The sequence below is a fragment of the Rhea americana genome, unplaced genomic scaffold (genome assembly GCF_003343005.1).
Source record: "Rhea americana isolate MKP2758 unplaced genomic scaffold, rheAme1 scaffold_112, whole genome shotgun sequence".
NCBI lineage: Eukaryota > Metazoa > Chordata > Aves > Rheiformes > Rheidae > Rhea > Rhea americana.
In genome coordinates, this window is record NW_028185173.1 from 1,066,107 (window position 1) to 1,085,492 (window position 19,386).

At 35.9% G+C, this 19,386-nt stretch overlaps 1 protein-coding gene across 1 annotated transcript; it reads right to left on the bottom strand.

Annotated features, from left to right (window-relative positions):
- On the bottom strand, nucleotides 1–18,845 carry LRRC72 (leucine rich repeat containing 72). Its single transcript, XM_085316060.1, has 9 exons — nucleotides 18,595–18,845; nucleotides 17,446–17,519; nucleotides 14,438–14,507; nucleotides 11,532–11,613; nucleotides 9,781–9,894; nucleotides 5,496–5,585; nucleotides 3,271–3,435; nucleotides 1,950–1,977; nucleotides 1–325 (listed from the first exon to the last, which is right to left on the bottom strand). Exons 1-9 carry the CDS (start codon nucleotides 18,625–18,627, stop codon nucleotides 160–162), a joined length of 822 nt encoding a protein of 273 aa, XP_085172186.1. The 5' UTR covers nucleotides 18,628–18,845; the 3' UTR covers nucleotides 1–159.
- Nucleotides 18,846–19,386: the final 541 nt, after the last annotated feature.

The following is a 19,386-nucleotide window of genomic DNA, read 5'->3' on the forward strand; positions in this document are numbered from 1 at the left end:
GAATGTTACACTTTATTTATTTATTTTTTTTTTTGGCTGGCAGTTCATTTAATTGGATGCAAGCTTTCGTGTACATGTATTGCATAGATATTTACTCATATAACAGGTTTCTATCCACTCCAGATGGACGAATAAATTTTTTCTTGAGGAAGAAAACACTTATCTAAATTTCACTGTCAGCTTTTCATGGGGCTCTTCTGCTTTGTTTTCAAGTCGTCTTTCTTGACAGGTAGATACTTTATTCCAGTCAACAAAGGAAAATTCCATTACAGATCTTGTCATTGCCCTTAGAAAAACAGCATCTGCGGGGTTCTCAAATGGAACTCTGCAAAAAGAATGTAAATTACTTGAATATTTCCATACTACTGTAGAGCTAATTTACTMTAAGTATTCTATGTAGAAAGTAAAGCTAGAAATCATAAACTTAGTTTCAATTTTTTTGAAGTTTTCCTTTGTTTCACTSTTACCCAATTTAAGAAAGAAAAACAAAATCAGAAGAAGAGCAGAATCATAGTACTTGAAGGAAAAAAAATCTTTAATCATGCCAGAAACTGTTTAAAATGTGTTTTACAAGACTTAAAAATATTATTTTGTAAAAAGATGGTATGTTAGCCGTTTTTATTGCTTATTTTTCATAAAAATTGTTAATGTTGTACACAGTGATTACATATTTCTATAAAATTGGCATAAAGAAATATATCACTGTTATCATAGGAACTTTAACTTTGAATGTCCTGGTTTTTAGAAGTATTTAATGGAAATCACAAAACTAACTGCAAAATTTGTTTCAATGTGGAACTTCTAAATAGTCACCATGCAAATATTCCTTTTGCAAGCTCTGAATCCATAACTCTGTGAGCTTGTGTGGTTCGTGTGTCCTGCTATAGCTGCAGTTTGGGAAAGAAAGTGGTAGGCTTACATCAATGCAGAACTGATACACTTCAGGTTAGACTGAAAACTTTTAACTCAGATACAGTACAACCTGAATTTAAAAGAACTTATTTCATAAAGGTATATAAACCTGCACCTAGCATAATATGAATATTTTCACTRAGTATAATATACTTCCAGTACTTACACCTTGTCACATGCTCAGGTACCTTGCAAAGCCTAAGTATCTACATACAAAATGGAAAAGAAGCTGTACACCTGTTGTATCAATAGCTAACTCCACTGAGAGTAAGCTAGAATTAATTTTTAATCATGAATTAGCCTGACTGCAAAGAGCTCTACTGAAAGTAACTTTATAAAATCAAAGTGTTAAAGGAAATCATCACACATAAGTTTTTATTACATCTTTGAAGTCTAAAAATATTTTTATATGTAAAGTTAGAAAGTAAAAATAAGCCTGATATCTTAAGTTTGTATGTCTTACAAAGATGGCATCTGAAAATGTTCTGCTGAACTAAAATGCAACCTTTAGTCTTCCTCAATCCTGCCAGAGATAATAAAATTCTATATTTATTTCTATGATTTTAAAACCTAACAGAATGAARGTAACATCAACTATGGACTTAGAAGTTTCATGCTACAGGTCAGTAATATTTTCAGGGAGGGTATGTATTCCTGAACAGTCAGTAAAAAGATGCCTCTTCCACAATATAGAACAATTATTCTGATGCTCCCCTACTTAAAGCATTCTTTTTCTACTAATCAGTACTTCGGCTAATGAAAGAAATGAAAGAAACAGCATTTTCTAAACCCACTTCCAGATGAGGAACATCCTTCAACATTAAGTGTTTTTTAAAACAGCAATAGATAGGTTGTCACATGAGAACAGTATAGTGTTGCAACTATGTGCAATACAAAAGACAAAATATTTTTCAAAAAATCAGCGTTACATTTTTTTTTCTCCTAGTTAAGGGGTAGGGGGTTAGGTAAAGGAAGAGGAAATTAAGTAAATGCTGGTGAAATGCAAAAGCGACAAAAAAGGTCCAAAATTTACTTACTTATTTGTGTGATTTCCAAATGTACAACCTATAAAGAAGTTCAAATTAAGACACTGATTAATGTTTGTACAGCTTTTTTGATTAGCTAAGACTTAGAATCTTGATACTAACTTACTTGTTCAAATGAACAGAAAAATTGTAGATGATTAGAAGATCATTTTTCATTAAATTACTATAGAAACAAAGATCATCTTTGAAAAGRTTATTGCATCAATTATGAAAAATTTCTTGCAACTGTTTATGTAGTTCTTGTATTTTATTTTCCCTAGACAAATGTTTCCATATTTTTTGTCACAGAAAAATGATGCCTGTAGTCTAAATGTGTGCATGAATGCCTGGTAGAGGTAAACTATATATGTATTTTGATAGTTATCAACAAGAAAAAAATACTAAATATAACTAAAGTATCCTTTTTACCAGCCTTTCCAAAATTATTGTTAAATACACTGCTCCTAAGATGATTATTGTGAAATGTACAATGAAAAGCCTTTTCAGTCACTTCACTAAAATGTCCAAAACCCATCTACACTGCCTGTTAAAAATGCTACCATTTCAGTTATTCTATGACTGAAAAACAGCTACGAAAAACAGCTTTGTTTTTCTTATCTTTAAAACATCATCAAAGCAGATGAGATTGGGTGAAATGTCAAGGTTTTTCTGTATTGGCATGATACTAGTCACAAGGTTATAGACAGTATCCACCCGCTTTCTTGCGTCAGGACCACGCTGTGTTACAGATGTGAATGTTTTTAGAACTCTATAAATTAAATTACATTATAAGAAGCCCTAAAGCAAAATGCTACTATCAAACTTTATTAAAAATATTCTTCAGCCTGGAAAGTATAAAGAGGAAATCTGTTCACAACACTAGGCAAGATATACAAATTTTACAACACTGTTTAGAAGAAAAGCTTTTCTTTAGGAGATTAGTTTATAAAAGCACTAGAGGGCACCAAAATTCTATGATGCTAGTCTGTCTGAAATAAACACTATTTCAGAGTTTGCTGAAATATTTTTATTTAAATAAAAGAGCAAAAAATTAAACACAAGGATATATTTTGAAAAAAAAAAAATCTGTTTGTTCAGCTCTCTTTAAAAACAACTCTTGTAGCTACAGGGAATGACTAGAACTTATTTGCCATAATACAGTTTTAGGAAAAAGGTTTCATTTGTTGGCTGTTGCTTGCTACTACTACTCACTCTAAATATGAAGCAGTTTTGTTGAGTTTCTAATGCACTTATTTTTTATTACTAAGCTAATAACTTTTACCAGGTGAATGAAAATTACCACTTCTAGTTTGAACCACTCTATTATAAATACCTGAAGGTATCATCAATCTTCTGGCTGGATGGATGCATCTGTTAGATCCTGTTTTAGTCACCAGTGGTGTATTTAGCCTCTTTCCAAAAGCTATTGAGTGCACAACACAAGATCTTTCATGGTTGTAGACATGCAGTGCTGACTCCCTTTCTCTTTGTGTAACTGCTATAAAAAGGGATATAATAATTTTATTTTTTTCCACCAACTTCACAGTTTGTTATTAATCATCTGTTTGCATGCAGAAGGTGATTCACTTTTTTTGTGCAGTTTTATAATGACGAGGAGGTAAATCTGCATAATTCCACAATGATTCAGAATGGAAACATGGAGTGATACCTCCTCTGGTTTAAGAGTGAAGTCCTGTCCAGTAAAATAAACTTTTTCTTTTGGCTGCAATAGGATCAGAAGTTTTAAATGAAGAAACTAGAAACCAAGACTCTTCATGCGATTTAAAGGAGATCTATTACAGAATGGAGTAAAGACTCCTATATTTTTGTATGCAGAGTAAATCTCGTTCAAGGTCAATTCAATTTCCACTGCTTAATTACAGAGAAAACTGTAGGAGTGCAATCAAAATAAAAGTTTCTTATTTTCCTTTTTTGCACCTGGATTCAAAAATAACTTCAAACAAAAAGAGTTTGCGACTGTAAGTCAAACAGGAGATTTTTGACACTGTTAATGTGACCTGCATATTAATCTAGTACTGCAGACATGAAATAAAAGCAAGCTAAAGGATTAGAACCAATAACTTTGGCAGTAGCATTCTAAATTCATTTTTTTTAAATCATGGTATCTAGGGGACCAATTAGAAAGGAACTGCAGTAGTCACGCCTGCAGGTAACAGAAGTGTGAGCATGTGTCYTGTGTAAAGGAGACAGCCAGGACTATACTGGGGTAGCATTCCACAGATGGTGAAGCAGCTTTGTAGCGCTAGAGAAATAGTTCACTAAATGGAAGTTAAGAGTACAGCTTGATACAAATTAATGCCTAAAGTCTTAATCTGGGGCTGATTATAATATAACCGTATTTAAAAGACTAAGTTCAGGAAAATTTATGGAAATATTTCTAGACCTGTAAATGTAAGATTTTTTTTTCAGCAGATTAACCTTCAGTCATCTCTCTCTAAACAACAACAAAAAAAAAATCACAAGGAAAACAGTCTGATAGAAATGCTAATAATGCTAGTAAGGGTAGAGTACCCGAAGAGACTGGAGGTACACCAGAGAGGCACTACACTTGTCCATACACAAAGTACACGCCTGGGCCAATGGCCACGCGGTCGGATCTCGCAGCTCCTCGTACAGCCCCATGGACAGGGTGGCCTGTGCCGCAGCTGCTCTTCCYGGCAGGAGCAGGGCCCCTTCCAGCACCTGCTCCCAGCCTGCGGTAGCCTTTCTCCATCCAGCGCCAGATCCTCCCCTGGGCCTTTCTCCTCCCCCACGCCCTGAGCCTTCCCCTGGGAAAAAAAAGTTTCCAGGAGGACTTTGTTTCTCCTCACTCTTTTCCCATGAGATATAGCTAGGATAACAATCTCAGTACCTTCATCAGTGCTGCCCAGTAATGTGCTGTCCACCTGCATATAACATAGCACTTCAAACACCAAAGACAAAATCGCCAAAGTTGATTTTCAGGCTCTAGTGTGGTTATGCTTATTGATTGGATGATTTATCCTCTGGCTATTCTGAAAATGATTTTTTTTTTCTGTAGTTTTTACAGTGGAGAAGTTGTGAAATATTTCCTAATGATTTATGAAGTTTTGTATTTGACAACTTGATCAGCATGGACATTTTCAAGAAATGTGCATATACTTACTTAAATTGTACAAAACCATGTAAACATCTGAGCACATTATCTGTGGTAAGTTTACTTACTTAGATAAGTAAACAGGTTCCCTCGCGTGAATATATCAATACGAATGCAAAATCATAGGAAACATATTGCTGAGCACAGGCTTTAATCTCTCTTACCTAAAACTATATTGACTATAAGACAAATACACACAATTTAAATAGAAAAAGAGAGAAACCATTCCAAGTAAACTGTTTATGTCATACAGGCTCTACCTACATGACAAACAATAGAGCAAAGAACAGGTACCAGTTCATTAGATCATTTGCCACATCAGCAAGTGAAAGTGTAAGAACAGACAGGATTAAAAGTCACCTATTTTTCCRCACTGATTAGAAACTGTCAACAGTTTGTGAAAAAAGGAAAGCAATCCTTACGTTTCCTGTCAAGGAGCTGTACTGAAGGAAGGAAGTATATCACATAAAGCCGGTAGCCTGGATCTTGTGCCAGAGGGTTATGGAATAGGTCTGCAAAGTTTATTAAAAAAATCTATCTTAGCAAGACTGAAAAATCAAAGATCACTGGTAGTCAAAGATTTTTGTACTAAATACTATTAAATTCAAATTATTTTCATATGGGTAAACAAAGCACAGTGTCTTTACACATGCGGAATTCCTCAACTAAACACAGACTGCAAGAATTGGTTATTGCAGTTTGTAAAATACCAGAGGCAAGACTTGAGTAAAAGTGCCATCTTTCTTACACTCTGAAACTTTGAAGTGGCCTTTATATTTTGTAGGGGGAGAGAGGTACTAAAACCAGATGAGCTTTTGGACACCTAACGCTTTATCAGAGCTGATATGAAGCTTTTATTCTGTAGACACAATATAAAGCATAAATACTCAGTTTTCTGGTATTTTGACAAATGATGAATTTGAAGACTCCAGAAATTTATCTCACTATAGATTATAGTAAAGTATTTGAAAGGGTCTAAGGTTCCTTGAACTAGGGTCCCACTAACTTTCAGTAGGACCCGCAGTGCTACGTTCCAAAGGCCTCTTAGCAGCTTGACTAGAATGCTTAAAGTTCACAATTATCTGAATAAACAAACTTTTGCAACACAGAGAAGATGTCAATCCTGTGTTGCTGCTTTGCCAGGAGATATGTAATGTTTGCTTTGATTAAATGCCAGTTCAGTTCGGTTCATGTGAATGATATGAGAGGTTGATTAAAATAAAGACTGGCCTATTCCTGGATCTGTGAACAGACAGACAAAGTGCACTTACTTTTTTCTAAATTAAATCATAAAATCATTGAATCATAAAGCTATTTTTCTCCTTAAATGAGTGTCTTCTTGGACACCAAAGAAAAAAGAATTAGGAGGCTGCTACTTGGAGATTACAGAAATCTTTACAGAAAGAAAATCTCCCTAAATTAGTAATTTTGACAATCTTTATTAAGGTCTAAGGTGACTTGTTGAAGAGTGGTTGTGGCTAATATTTGCTCTAGGCAACAAATCCTTTGTTACATATAATTTCAGCAATTAAGGAGGGAAARGGAGAAAGATGACATTACAGAAGCAAAGAGGGACTCTGATATTCCAGAGATCCTGAKAGAAGAAAAAATCTGGAGATATTCTAAACAGATTAAAAAGCTGCAAGACATCATTCCCTGTTCTTCAGSATAGGGACGACTGCCAAAGAAGGTTCATTTGTTTGATGCTACTGACCAGTTATTTTGAGAGCTCAGTAAGTCCAGAATGGGCATTTGGTATCTTCTATGTAGAAAATGCCTGTTGATGTATTCAGAGGGGAATTTAACAAAGTATCTTAATTCTTCTATGAATTTTCCAAAAGGCCATTCATTATATTTAGAAGTATTAAGTGAGCCACAAGGTGGCAGTAAAAGAAAGTTTCTTTTTTACTGATGAGTACAGCAACGCATACTTTTCTAGAAAGTGTTAATCTGAAATACTAATTATATATCTGATAAGTCTGCTCTTGAGTCAAGAAACTATGTGCTAGAATTCCAGAGAGAAAAAAAAATGCTTCAGAAAGAAGACTAAGAGCAGGTAAGGTTGGCATTTCAAGCAGTACTGGTACAGAATGAAGATTCTTGTCAAGAAAGATTTTTCCAAGGCATAGGAGTCAATACTAAGTACTTTTGAGCCTGGATATTACCTGGAGCACATCCCTGCTCAGCAACACTCTGATTTGTGGTTTTGTTTTGGAGTATATGAGGTTTTTAACTTCTGGTTCTTAAAGTAAATCCAATCACTGTATGGATCAAGATGGTCTTATTTTACAAAACATCTGGGATCAATCCTTGGTTCCACAATCTGCTTTCTAGTGAAAGTCATTTAATTTTACTTCTACAAATTAGGTATAATGCTTTCTTTCTCCACTTTTCTCTGTTTTCTCAATTCAGAATGTAGGAAAATAGTGTGCTTATCCCACATGGGGCAGAAAGGAACTAYTGTGATAGAAACACAGTGAAGAGCAAAAAAAAGGTTTCCAAGGAGTACAGCAAGGTTTTATCAYTTGTGGATAATAAATCAGTTGAGGTTATTTACAGAGTACATAACAAAAATCTTGCTTTCCAAAAGGCAAATGTGAGCACAAAGTGAGCCCATAAAGAAAACCTCTCTATCTCCCAAAAGGCTGCAGTTGCAAGTAACTCATCSAGTAAATCTTTAGAAGATGAGCGTCTTCCACAAATGCTTGACAATGGATGGTGTTATGCTCCAAATCTGATGCAAGGCAATGACTAAATATCACAAGAGAGCCTTAAGGAAGTGCAACATTTTGGCAGCTGGATGTTACTTCYGAAGTGAACAATCATGGCATATTAGAATGCCCAATCTTTAGTAGTTCTAATGCTCACAAGAGTTATTCAATAATGAACAGATCTCTGCATCCASAGATCTGTTGAAGGTTAACAAAGACTTTTTTTCATTGGACTGTCCAGCAATAAAATAGTATACTACCTTGCAACAATAATAACCCTCCCATTCCTAAAATAATTTTTATTTTRTAAAGGTGAACTATGGGCACAGGCCTTCTCAAAGCTACACAGCATAAATTCTGCACCCATTTTGCATTTCTGAATATTGAAAATAGATATGGTAATGCTTAAATATCTATTTTGAAATGTATTTTGCTCATTTACTGCTGTTATTTGCTTCAAATATGATAATAAATTTTATTAAATAATAAATTTGCTAATTTGGGACCTCCTTATCAAGAATTTTCTTTAAAACAAACATATTGCCATTTTTTCATAACTTTRAAGTTCAGCAAGGAATTACTGTAAAGCATACTATGTTTCCTCCACTGATTAGCATTTACTCTCATACTCCTGAAGATTTTTTTTATCAATGCAGATTAACATGTTCCACATATTCTTTTTCATAGTTCTCTCAGATACTTACTTTTCTATGATGATGGCCATCCAATATGCATCCCATTTTCACTATGTCTTTGTGACTGCCATACATAATAACTCAACAGCACTTTAACTATCTGCTGTTTCTCTTTATTTCCCACAGATAGTTGCAAGAAGCACAACAATCTGCTTGTGCTTGTTGAAGCTCCTTGCTAATTGGTAGAGCTATAACATTAAATTCAAGTGACAGCACTATTCATACATAGGATGTCTGTCCAGACTTTTCCTAATCACTTCAAACAACTGCAATTTTAAATAGTCTATTTTTAAATCTTGCACAGAATGAAAAAACTTACACATAATGAAAAAACTTACAATAATATGATTGGCATGTTGTCCTCCTAAACACTTGATTTGTTTTTGAATTTTTGGCCTAGTTTCAAATTCAATTAAAAATATACTTTTCAAGCCATATTTTCCTTTCCTGCCATGAGATATTCGGTTTTGAATGCATAAGGTATGGCTTGATGATGTTCACCTCCATTAATTATGTTCCTAAGACATAAAATTAGTTTCCTGTTTTCTCAAAGTTCTGAGAGTTTGGTATGATCTATGATGACATTTTTTTAGGAACCATTGAAAAAGACTGCTTATACTTTCGCTTTCAGCAAGTTAATAGCATATAATTCTACTTCCCTGGAGGCTACTTCTTACATTKCAACTTCATGGCGCCAGCACTGTCTTGTACAGTGTAATTTGAAATATCAGAGCCTATGCTACTTTCATTTCCACCAGTATATCAAAAATTATGCTAGTTAACAGTTAATATTTAATATTTAAAGTGTATATACTCTTAGACTCTAGAAATCCATCAAGTATGCCAAAAAGAGGCAGAAAATAAGTTCTGTGAGCAACAGAATTAATGAAGCCAGGAATTTGGCTTCCATGAACCTATAACCTCACTCATTCTCAACAGCAATAATACCAGTTTCTCAGCACTCTTCAGCTCTCTGATGCCCTCATTGTACTCACATGTCCCCTTAATAATATGTAGCAGTAAATTGCTTTAACTGCTTCCAAGCTACGCAACCAGCAGATTGGCTAGACAGCAGCCAGACAGCAGCAAGAGTTGAACTCTTTCGGCAGTTTTTTAATCACTGGAGGTACTCTCTGTGCAATTTCCTACATCGTAAAGATTCTTCTGTCAAATTTAAYTGAATTTGGTCATTAGGTTCAAAGAGTATTGGCGAATGATGTAGAAATAGGCAACAAAGATCCTGATAAGAYACACTAACAAACTACTGTTCACTGTTCTGCAAAATAAAAAGATGGTATTACTTAGGGTCTGCAAGCTYATCATTCCTTTTAATTCCTCTACTGTTTTGCCCAGGTTTTTTAACTGGTTGTTGTGAAGCAGCAGAATCTGTAATGCACACAAGTGTTTCAGAGCACCTGAAATAAAATAAAAACTTATTAATTATTCTCACCATATCATCTGATTGCCTTGGTTAGATACTGTTTTATAATGCTGCATTCTGAGTTTGATATTCTAGTTGTCCGGCCATACCTGCCTTTTTTGTAACATGAGATCATTAAACAGCTGTTTTAGGTATCGGATTTCAACGTCCCTTTTCTTTTTTTTTCTTTTTTTTCTTTCAGTTCCTTTAATTGTCCCCATCACCCTCACTTCACCAGCATCCTCTTGCCTTCCTTCACTCCTCTTCCTCCTTTCCTTCCTTCCTCCTCCCTCCTTTTTCCCTCTCTCCATTTTTCCTTCCTTCCTTCCTAACATATCACAGTAATTTTTGATCGGTTCCCCTTCCCTTCCTTTTGCCTCACAAAAMACACTATGTGTTTTAGAAAATAGCCCAATTTCAAATAATTATTAACATATGAAAATGTTACTCCTGAATACTGTTATCACTGACCCAGATTACATCTTCACATCCTCACTCCACATCAAATTTAGACTGTTTCTATAAAGTTCTTCCCATCCACATTTCTCTACCAATGATACCTGCCCTTCTGTTACCTATATTTTAGTACTTTCTACATTGTCTCCTCTTCTTTTATGTTTCTTGCCTTCAAAGATTCATTTTCCCCAAAACCTTGCAGAAATTAATCAGCACCATTTCTCCATCCCAACATTTTATAGGGACAGAGAAAGGTAAAATATTAGCATTTAAAATGTTTAAAATGCTCATTTTTTTAATATGCTACGATCTCTCCATTCACAAATATACTAGTCTGTTGCAGTCACTTTACAAGAGCAAGCAAAACTGAAATAAATGTATAAGACAATTTTTAAAGAAAAAGATGGAATTTTTAAAGAAAAATCTTGCATTAAATTTGCAGAATACTTCTGAATGTTACAAATATGAAGAAACAGCASAATATTTATGACTATATTACAAGTGGGACAACTTATTAATTTATTGCTCTTTTATTTTATGTTATGTTTGTCAGCACTGCTACCAGTTTTTCATCACTTAAACATATATGGCTCTCAAAAGGTACTTCTAATCAAATTATGGAGTACCTGCTCAGCCAGGGTACTACAAATAATCAGATGTGAGAAGAATTTTGCATATTTATTTTGAATATGAAATACAGTCATGTTGGATCAAAAATGTTTTACAATTGATTGATGTTACATTGGGATTRCACATAAAAAGACTAGCCAAAACCATCTTATATTTTCAGTTGTTTTAACAGAAGTAAAAATAAACATTCACACACAGACTTACAGCCTGTTAAAGCTGYCTACACTGTTTGTATCTGGTATGTTGATTATATTTGATATAGATCAAAATTGATAAATGATAACTATATAGTAACAGGTAATTGGCCAGCAAAATGATACTTCTTTCCCTTATACCAAGCCTAAACTTGATATTAAATATCAACTAGTTGCCCCTCAAGTATACCTGAACAAATCAAATCTCTAGGAAAATAATTAACATGTATTTTATGCATACATGGGAGGAATTTTCAACCATTAAGTCACCCTAGTCATATTTTTGAAGATTGATACATCCAAAAGAATGTGTAGGTCTTTGCTCAATAACCTAAAAAGGGAATGTTGGTACCTGATATATCTGTGACCTCATTATTGTTGAGGTAGAGTTCTGTCAAGCAATGGTTTTTGACTAAGAAAGTCAAATCTTGGATCTGAAATGAGAGTTAGGAAAACTGTTATACGTCAGTCTAGATTTAACTTTGGAGAAGTGCAAACATGGCCTCTTGAAAGCATTGCATTATAGGTAATTTTATGTATTTTGGTGAAAGACTCTCTTCGTTTAAGGTATCTCTTGAGAGATTAAACTTCAYTAGAAACTAATTGCTGAAACTAATTACACATGGTAAACACATATAAAATAGTCTTRCATAATCTTTTCAACTACAAATTTAACATTTGTTTTGGGGAATAGATTTCACTGAAATTACTGGCCTTCAAATTTTGTTTTAGTTCTGTTCAGATTCAAAATACCTTTTTTTATGTGAACACCCTTGCAGGATGTTTCTATATTGATTTAAGAATACTTCTAAAAATATGCTAGGAATAGATCCAACACCTAATTTCAAAAATTATTTCTGCACCAGCAGATCTGAATAGCACATATTTGCTCTAAATTTCCAAAAATTACATAATAAATAACAATTACAGCAAAATTTGTCTTACGGGTATATTCCTAATCAAGAGTTATCTTCAGTCTCTATGAAATCTCAGCTCTTACTCTGAGGAGCTCCGTGCTAGTCTTGTCTTGACTTGGATGTAAAGTATATGAAATGGGATACCGAGCTGAACATTTTAATAACCAAGAACTGGGAGTACTAACGATGCATTGCTATTTATCCAATAGCTTAAGTACAAGAACTGCAAACAGAATTTTGTTGCTGATACTACTTTAATTGGTATGATGCAAAGTAATTTGTTAGTGGGAAAAGGATTTCAGCCCTTGAATTGTGCCACTGACTTTAARATAAATATGCTTTACTCCATGTACTAACAATAAATGAAAGTTGGAAGGCAGAGAATAAGGTGGAGGTTTGCCCCTTTCATACAGTTCTCTGAAATTCTAGGAGAAAAGATACTTTATAGTTCAAAACAATACCACTTAATGAGTCTTGCTGCACCTGATCAGAAAAACCTGATTCTGTGAAAAGAAAATTCTAAAAATAAAAAACAGTATTTTTCACAATCATCATTTCTTGTGCAGTATAAGACCATTATGTACCTACCTTTACCAGCGACATTTCTCTATCTTTGAGATAGAGAACTTTGAACTTCACTTCTTGGAAATAAAATTATTGTGATGCCTTTTTAAAGGGGGAAAAAAAAAAAAACAAAACAAAACAAAAAAAACCCAGCTCTTCCAGGTTCAGAAAAACATGCTCCTTTTATTGGAGCATTTAGCTGAGACATCCTCTAAGAAAACCCAACAAGTCATCAGGGTTGACAGGTGACTGTAAATGACATTTCCACACAGGTTATAGAGCCTGYAGAGTTTTGTTTGTTTGTTTATTACTGCTTAAGTAGGAAAAGGAGATGCAAAAATCAGATTCATTTATCTTTTACTGATCAGCAAGTTCTTGATCATCAGGCCATTTCTTATTCTTCAGTGTCCTTTATAAATAATAGGGAAASCCTTATCCCTGTGGTTTTAGTGCAGCCTTTTCAGTGCAGTCTCTTCATGTATCCATATTTTTACCTTTTTTGGAAACAGTTCGATAACCATAGGTCTTTCAATAAAGTCAACATAAGATGCTATGTAATTATTGTTAGCCTGGGGCAGCAGATATTCATACACTCCTAAATGATATGGAACGTAAATTTATTTTTTTCTGCTGCTCACAGAACTACTTACTTATCTGAGCAAGAACTTCTGGTGTTCTAAGAACCTCAGTCCAATATGAAAGTCATGTAAACCATTGTACATTAAGATATTTAAGAGCAGGGTAGAAGTTACTGTGTTTTATTTTTAATTATCACTGGCTAATGGTGAAGGTTTGGATTTGTTAAGGGATATAATAATGTTCGGCTACGTATGTGGAGATTTCTAAACCAGGTAACTGTATGGTCAAGTAGTTGATTTAGTGTAAAATATGATGTGCTTAGACTTGTGCCACAGATTTTTACAGAGCATTTGTCTCAAAACCCCTAGCACATAATGGGTAATATAATCTGGATTTGCACAAATGAAGAAAGTAAGGTACATGGGCTCAGTAACTGACTGGGGACCAGACAGCACATTGGAAACAGAACAGATTTTAATGTAGCTCTGAATGTCATACTCTAACCGCTGGCCTGGACATCTCTCAAATCGAACATGCTTAGGTGACATTATGGCCTGCAGGCTGACAGGAGATCCTTTCAATACCAGCATTGCAAGGTGACCTTCTGTGTACKAAGAGAAGCAAATCTCTGTGTGCAGGAGGGCGAAGAGAGGTCTCCCCTAGGCTACCAGCCTGCAATGAAACAAACTTGCACCTCCCTAAAGGGCATAACGAAACAGCCACACATCGCTTGCAGTTAGCTCCTTTCCTGAAACACGAGGAAGACCAGAAACTGTTGTAAGAATATGTTAGTCTTATCACCCCTTAGTCTGCTCCAAGAGCTGCCCACCAAAGTGATATACTTGCCATGAGTTCTGCTGGAAACTGCTATCCTAGACCTCTGATTATGTTACCAGACAATTTTTCTAAAAACCTAATTCCAAATGTACTCAATCTTTCTTTCCATTGTTACAGCACAGGTACAAAAATTCTTGAATTCTCCTTAAATTCACAAAATTTATAAATGTGATCTGAATCTAAAGGAAAACATATTATTTTATATTCTATAATGATTAATGAAATACTATGTTTATTCAAAACTGTCATCTTTAAATCAGTTAAATTTCTCAGAAATTTGAAATAATCTATTAAACTGGAAGTTATATTTTATCTTAGCAAAYAATGCATCATTCTGCTTTTTAAAGGAGTGTCTTATTACCTTATTGTTATTAATCCAGAGGTACCTTAATCTATGAAACCGTGACAGACTCGGGATACTTCCTAGTCCTCTGGTGGAAGAAAACATATAACAAATTGCTTAACTTGAATGTTGCTCAATCATTTTATAAACAGTTTGTTGATAAATAACATTCTAAAAACACTAAAAAGCCACAATTCTATAGAAATTATAGCAGAGAAAGACATAGAACAAGATGGTAGAGACACTGTAAGCATTCTAAACACAATAAACAAGTAAAAAATACGAGAATGAGTTGAATTGATGAGTAATTTTCACTATTTTTCTTCCTTATTTTTCATTGCTTTAAACAAATATTCTTGATTTTCTCTAGAACAATTACAGATGACCTWTAAATTATGTTTTTTTAAATCAACATAATAAAACTTCTCGTAGATTTGGAACATACTGCAGGACTAGTGCTAGTGTTTCAGAAGGAATTATTAGGATCAGTAAGTATTAACGTCACATCATCAGCCTMAACTCATCTGTATATGTTCCAGCTAGGAAGCCTAATCTCCGGTTTCCCATGTTATTCTTTTCAGACACTCTCCAGACATAGGATAAAGCGACGGTGGACACCTTTTCTGATCTTGCATTAAAAAAAAAAAAAGCTATTGAGAGCAAGCCACACAAAGCTAAGTGCTGTAGTTTCATTCTATATTTCTGGAAACCAGATTATCCAGTGCTGCTTCTTTGCTAAATTGATTACTAGGTTTCCTCAAATAATCCCTAAAAACTAACCCTACAAATTTATTTATGCACTTGTTTATATTGTCACAAGTAACCAGAAATATATTACTCAAGTTAGCAAAGATAAGGACATGAATGTTGATAGGACATTGCTCTTACTGACCATTTTCTAATTCTTTTGTCAAGTTTTACCTGTATGCCCTCGAACAATTTTTCAGACCATGAAACTTAAATTTCCTCATATTCTTTGTCATTGCCATTTTATTTGTATTTTACAGGGTTAAATTTAAATTCTCTTCACTCCCTCCTTAGTAATATTCTCACCTTGACTGTCTCCCAGCCTTGATCTGTTTTTTTTCTTTCTTTCTTTCTTTTTTTTTTTTCCCCCTGGTATTAGGACACTTAATTGCCCCAGGTAGAGAGTAATTCCTTTAACATATTAAAAGAGCCTGTCCATTTCTGTATGCCTTCTACACTTTGTGTGTCTCTTACAAACTGATGCCTCCARGACCCTTTTCCCACCTACTGCTAARTTAATCAGTTTCCCTAGGATGACAACTTTCAGTGTCCAAAAGTAATTTTTTCATGTCCCTTTAATAGCAACGGTTTAAAAATATAATTTAATTCTATCTATTTGGACTGACTTTAATTATTAAATATTTTTCACTTTCTCCTTCATTTAGCCAGCAGAAAATTATGGCAAATCAACAGTAAGGAGACATGCTCCGAGACTGAGATTGGCTGAGGTTCAAGGTTTGTATAAATTGGTATAGAATAAAAGAATTCAGTTCTCCCCAATCATCAAAGCAGCCAGCTTGCATCACCTTTCTCAAAGTGACTTCATGGGAAGATAGATCACTTCTATTATCTGTCATCTGATCAGATCTTTTTATTCCACGCCAAAAAGAATTCCAGCGCCAGTGAAGGCACTCACTTAAGCATTTAAAATCAGAAAATCTGCCTATTAAGATTGCATATGCAGCTTTGCCTCTTTTACATGCATGCATTACAATAATTTTATCATATTGTTTAAATAATATATAGATGCGTCTTTTGTTTTTTCTTTAAATTCTTTCCTTACTTAAATTTTCTGTATGTTTTCTTCTTTTCAAAACAGGTATTTCAGTAATTTTGCCAGTAACTATGTGCTTTACATTTTCTTTTTCACAAATCAGCAATTCTTTTTTTGGTATAAATCAGGAGATGTGTCGAAAAAATAGAGTAACTAATGGGCTGGCACGTTTAGATTTTCAAGACCACCTAATTCCTACTAAAAACRAGCTAGACAACACTGAAATCTCAACACCTTTATTTGCATTCATAGGATGTAGAAGCTTGAAAATTTTGTCTTTTTTTATATATATATGGTATCAACAGTACAAACACTAGATACAGTTGTGAGCTTGCAGACAGGTATGCAACAATTGGAATTATGCTCTGGCCAGAATCATAGAAATTCAAGGTATGCTTTTAAACAGCTTTGAAGTATGCCCTGTCAYGTATCCATCCTTCTATGCTAGCCTCTCAGTATGTTCATCTTACAACATACCATTATCAACCTAGATCACCCACAAGCTCATGAAAGCTTCAGCCTTTCTTCAGTTAGCATGGTTTCTTCCCYTCCTCTCCTTCTCACCTGCTCTCTATCTCCAGTCACTTTGTAAACTCGCAGAGATCAGCTCTCTGATCAGCATTGCCAGCCCCAAGCAAGTGTTCTCACATGTGTACTCGCTTCATGCTGCCCTGTTTCCTGCCAATCCTTACAGTAGAGGTGCAGGTACTTTCAAAGGCTTTACCAAGCCGTTCTACAATTGCAGAAACAGATGTCTTCAGGGAGAACAGAAATTTGGCAGTTCTCAGACTGGGCAGGTCCTGTGTTTTTTTTGTTTGCCTTCCTGATACTCTTTCCGCTCAGCTTTCCAAGCCAGTTAGAACAGGCAGAGATCAGCCCATTAAACCTGACTTCTCCACTCTCTTAGGTAGACATTCATGCAAAACTGCTATGAACTTGTAGACCCTCAAGCAATTCTGRGTTGCTAGAGGAGGACTGTATACCTAGGGCTGAGGCAGTTAACCACATAACTGTGAGTATAGTTTAGCTATACATGTCAGCATATCTTCTCCATTTCTTCTTACACAACATGTATGTACTAGGTATAAATATGAATTATTAGGAATAAATATGATTTTCACATATAAATGATGTTCAGAGACTACACACAGTACTATGAAAGGTTGCCATCTACTATGTGTTCTAGTTTTAGTAGAAGCCAAACATAGAAACATATTTTACTTACTGTCCCGCCAGATACAATACTAAGACATCCACATTCCTCTTAAAGCCACAGATCTTCAGCTGTTTTTCTACTGCCTGACAGTATATGGTACATGTGTGAGCATAATATACTGTATAATTACATATTCATTACAATTAAACATGCATATTMAACAAACACCTATATTAATATACATGTCAAAATTAATATATTCACCACAGTACCTTGCAAACAAAGTACAGTCTAAGACAGAGGTGCAGTGATACCAAATTAACAATTTCTATTTTAAATTGATGAAAATACTCCAACAATTATGTTAGGCTTACTCTAGTTTTCTTTTCCTGTGAGAATCGTGGTTCATAGATACCACGGGCAAAAAGGCATGTATGCTGACTGGGCTTCTCACTTGTGTCAGCCAACCCTAGTGATCAACTGGGAAAACTGCTTATCTTACAATACATTTATGGATATGGAATTTTTCAATCACTGTTTCTTGATGAAAGGTGTAACATCTACCAGCATACTCAACATCCTCCAGATCACCCTTGCTTAAAACATTAAAGCGATACAATTTTGCAAAACCAAAATGGCTCGAAGTACTGTCAGGTATGTTCAGAGGAGCCTGCCTCGGCCGCACAGACTCCAGACTGTTCTGGACTTACTGAACATACATAAATACCTTTGGGTGCACTTGCAAGTGGTTTRGACAGGCAGTACTTTCCCAACGCAGCAAGCAATGCTCTTGTGGGACCTGTAGCATGCGCCGGCCGTTTATTCACCACAGCTGACGTCTGGGTGGGGGCTGTTTGCCACAACCTCACCAGCACTGTCAGATAGGTGAAAATCCTGAACAAGTGGTCACGTTTTTCTTTCCACTGGGACAAAATTTGCAGATAGGAAAAGAAATGCTATTTGGAGGAAAACAGCTGTATGGGAATGCCAGGAATGTCAGCTTCCGTACTGGGGGATTTTGTGGAATGAATGCAGCTGCTAGGCATATAGATGGGAACTGTGCACCTACTTTAAAAACAGACACCCCGGTGACAGCATTCGACAGCTATGCTTAAGAGAAAGGCCTGTATCCCCAGACTTTTATTTCTCAGACTTGCCTCAGGGCCCGGCCCGGCTTACAGCGGGGGCGGCCGAGGGGAGACGCGCGGGCCCGCTCACCTGCGCACCGGCGCTGTCGGCCGCGGCCGCCATTTTAGAGTGTGGTTCCTAGGCGACAGGGCGGCTGGGGGTGCTCGCAGCATGGCGGGGAAGGGGCGGGGAGCGCCCGGCTGCGGGCCGGGGCGAGCCGGGGGGAGGCCGATGGGGCCGGCGTGAGTTACTGAGAGCTGTGGGGCGCCGGTGGCAGAGTCGGAGCCGGCCGGCCCGGCCTCAGCAGGGCAGTGGGCTGGAGGCGCCCGGGTGCCGCCGTGTCCCTGTGTGCGGCCTCGGGAAGGGCACTGCGGAAAGTCCCTTCACCCCCGGGAAGTCCCCTGGGTCTGGATCATTTGCGATCCTGAAAGCAGGCTTTGTTTTCCACTTCCCTGGTTTCAAGCACRAATCCTCAGTATGTGTGTGTTGCTTATCAGCAAAATACTTGTGAGCTTTAAGTTGCAGCTAATTTGCCCCATTACGTATATACCCGCTTGCAACTTGCAAACCACCTTTGTGCCTGAGCAGATGTGGTCCGTCTCCGTTCCCGAGAGCATGCCCGCTGCTATGAAAACACATTTGGTTGGGTTTGATTGTAAAGCAACACAGAATATTTATGACATCCACGTGTACGAGCAACTGCTGCCATGTTATTTTTATAACCACTTTATTACATGGCACAAGCTGAAAAATAGAAAAAKGCATTGCCAACGCGTGTATGTGTACGTGGGACAATAGAAAACGTTTGATCAAGCTACAGCAAAAACACATCTGAAAACTTGGAGCTTTATTTAGAATTCAGTTTACATAGGGTATTTGAGT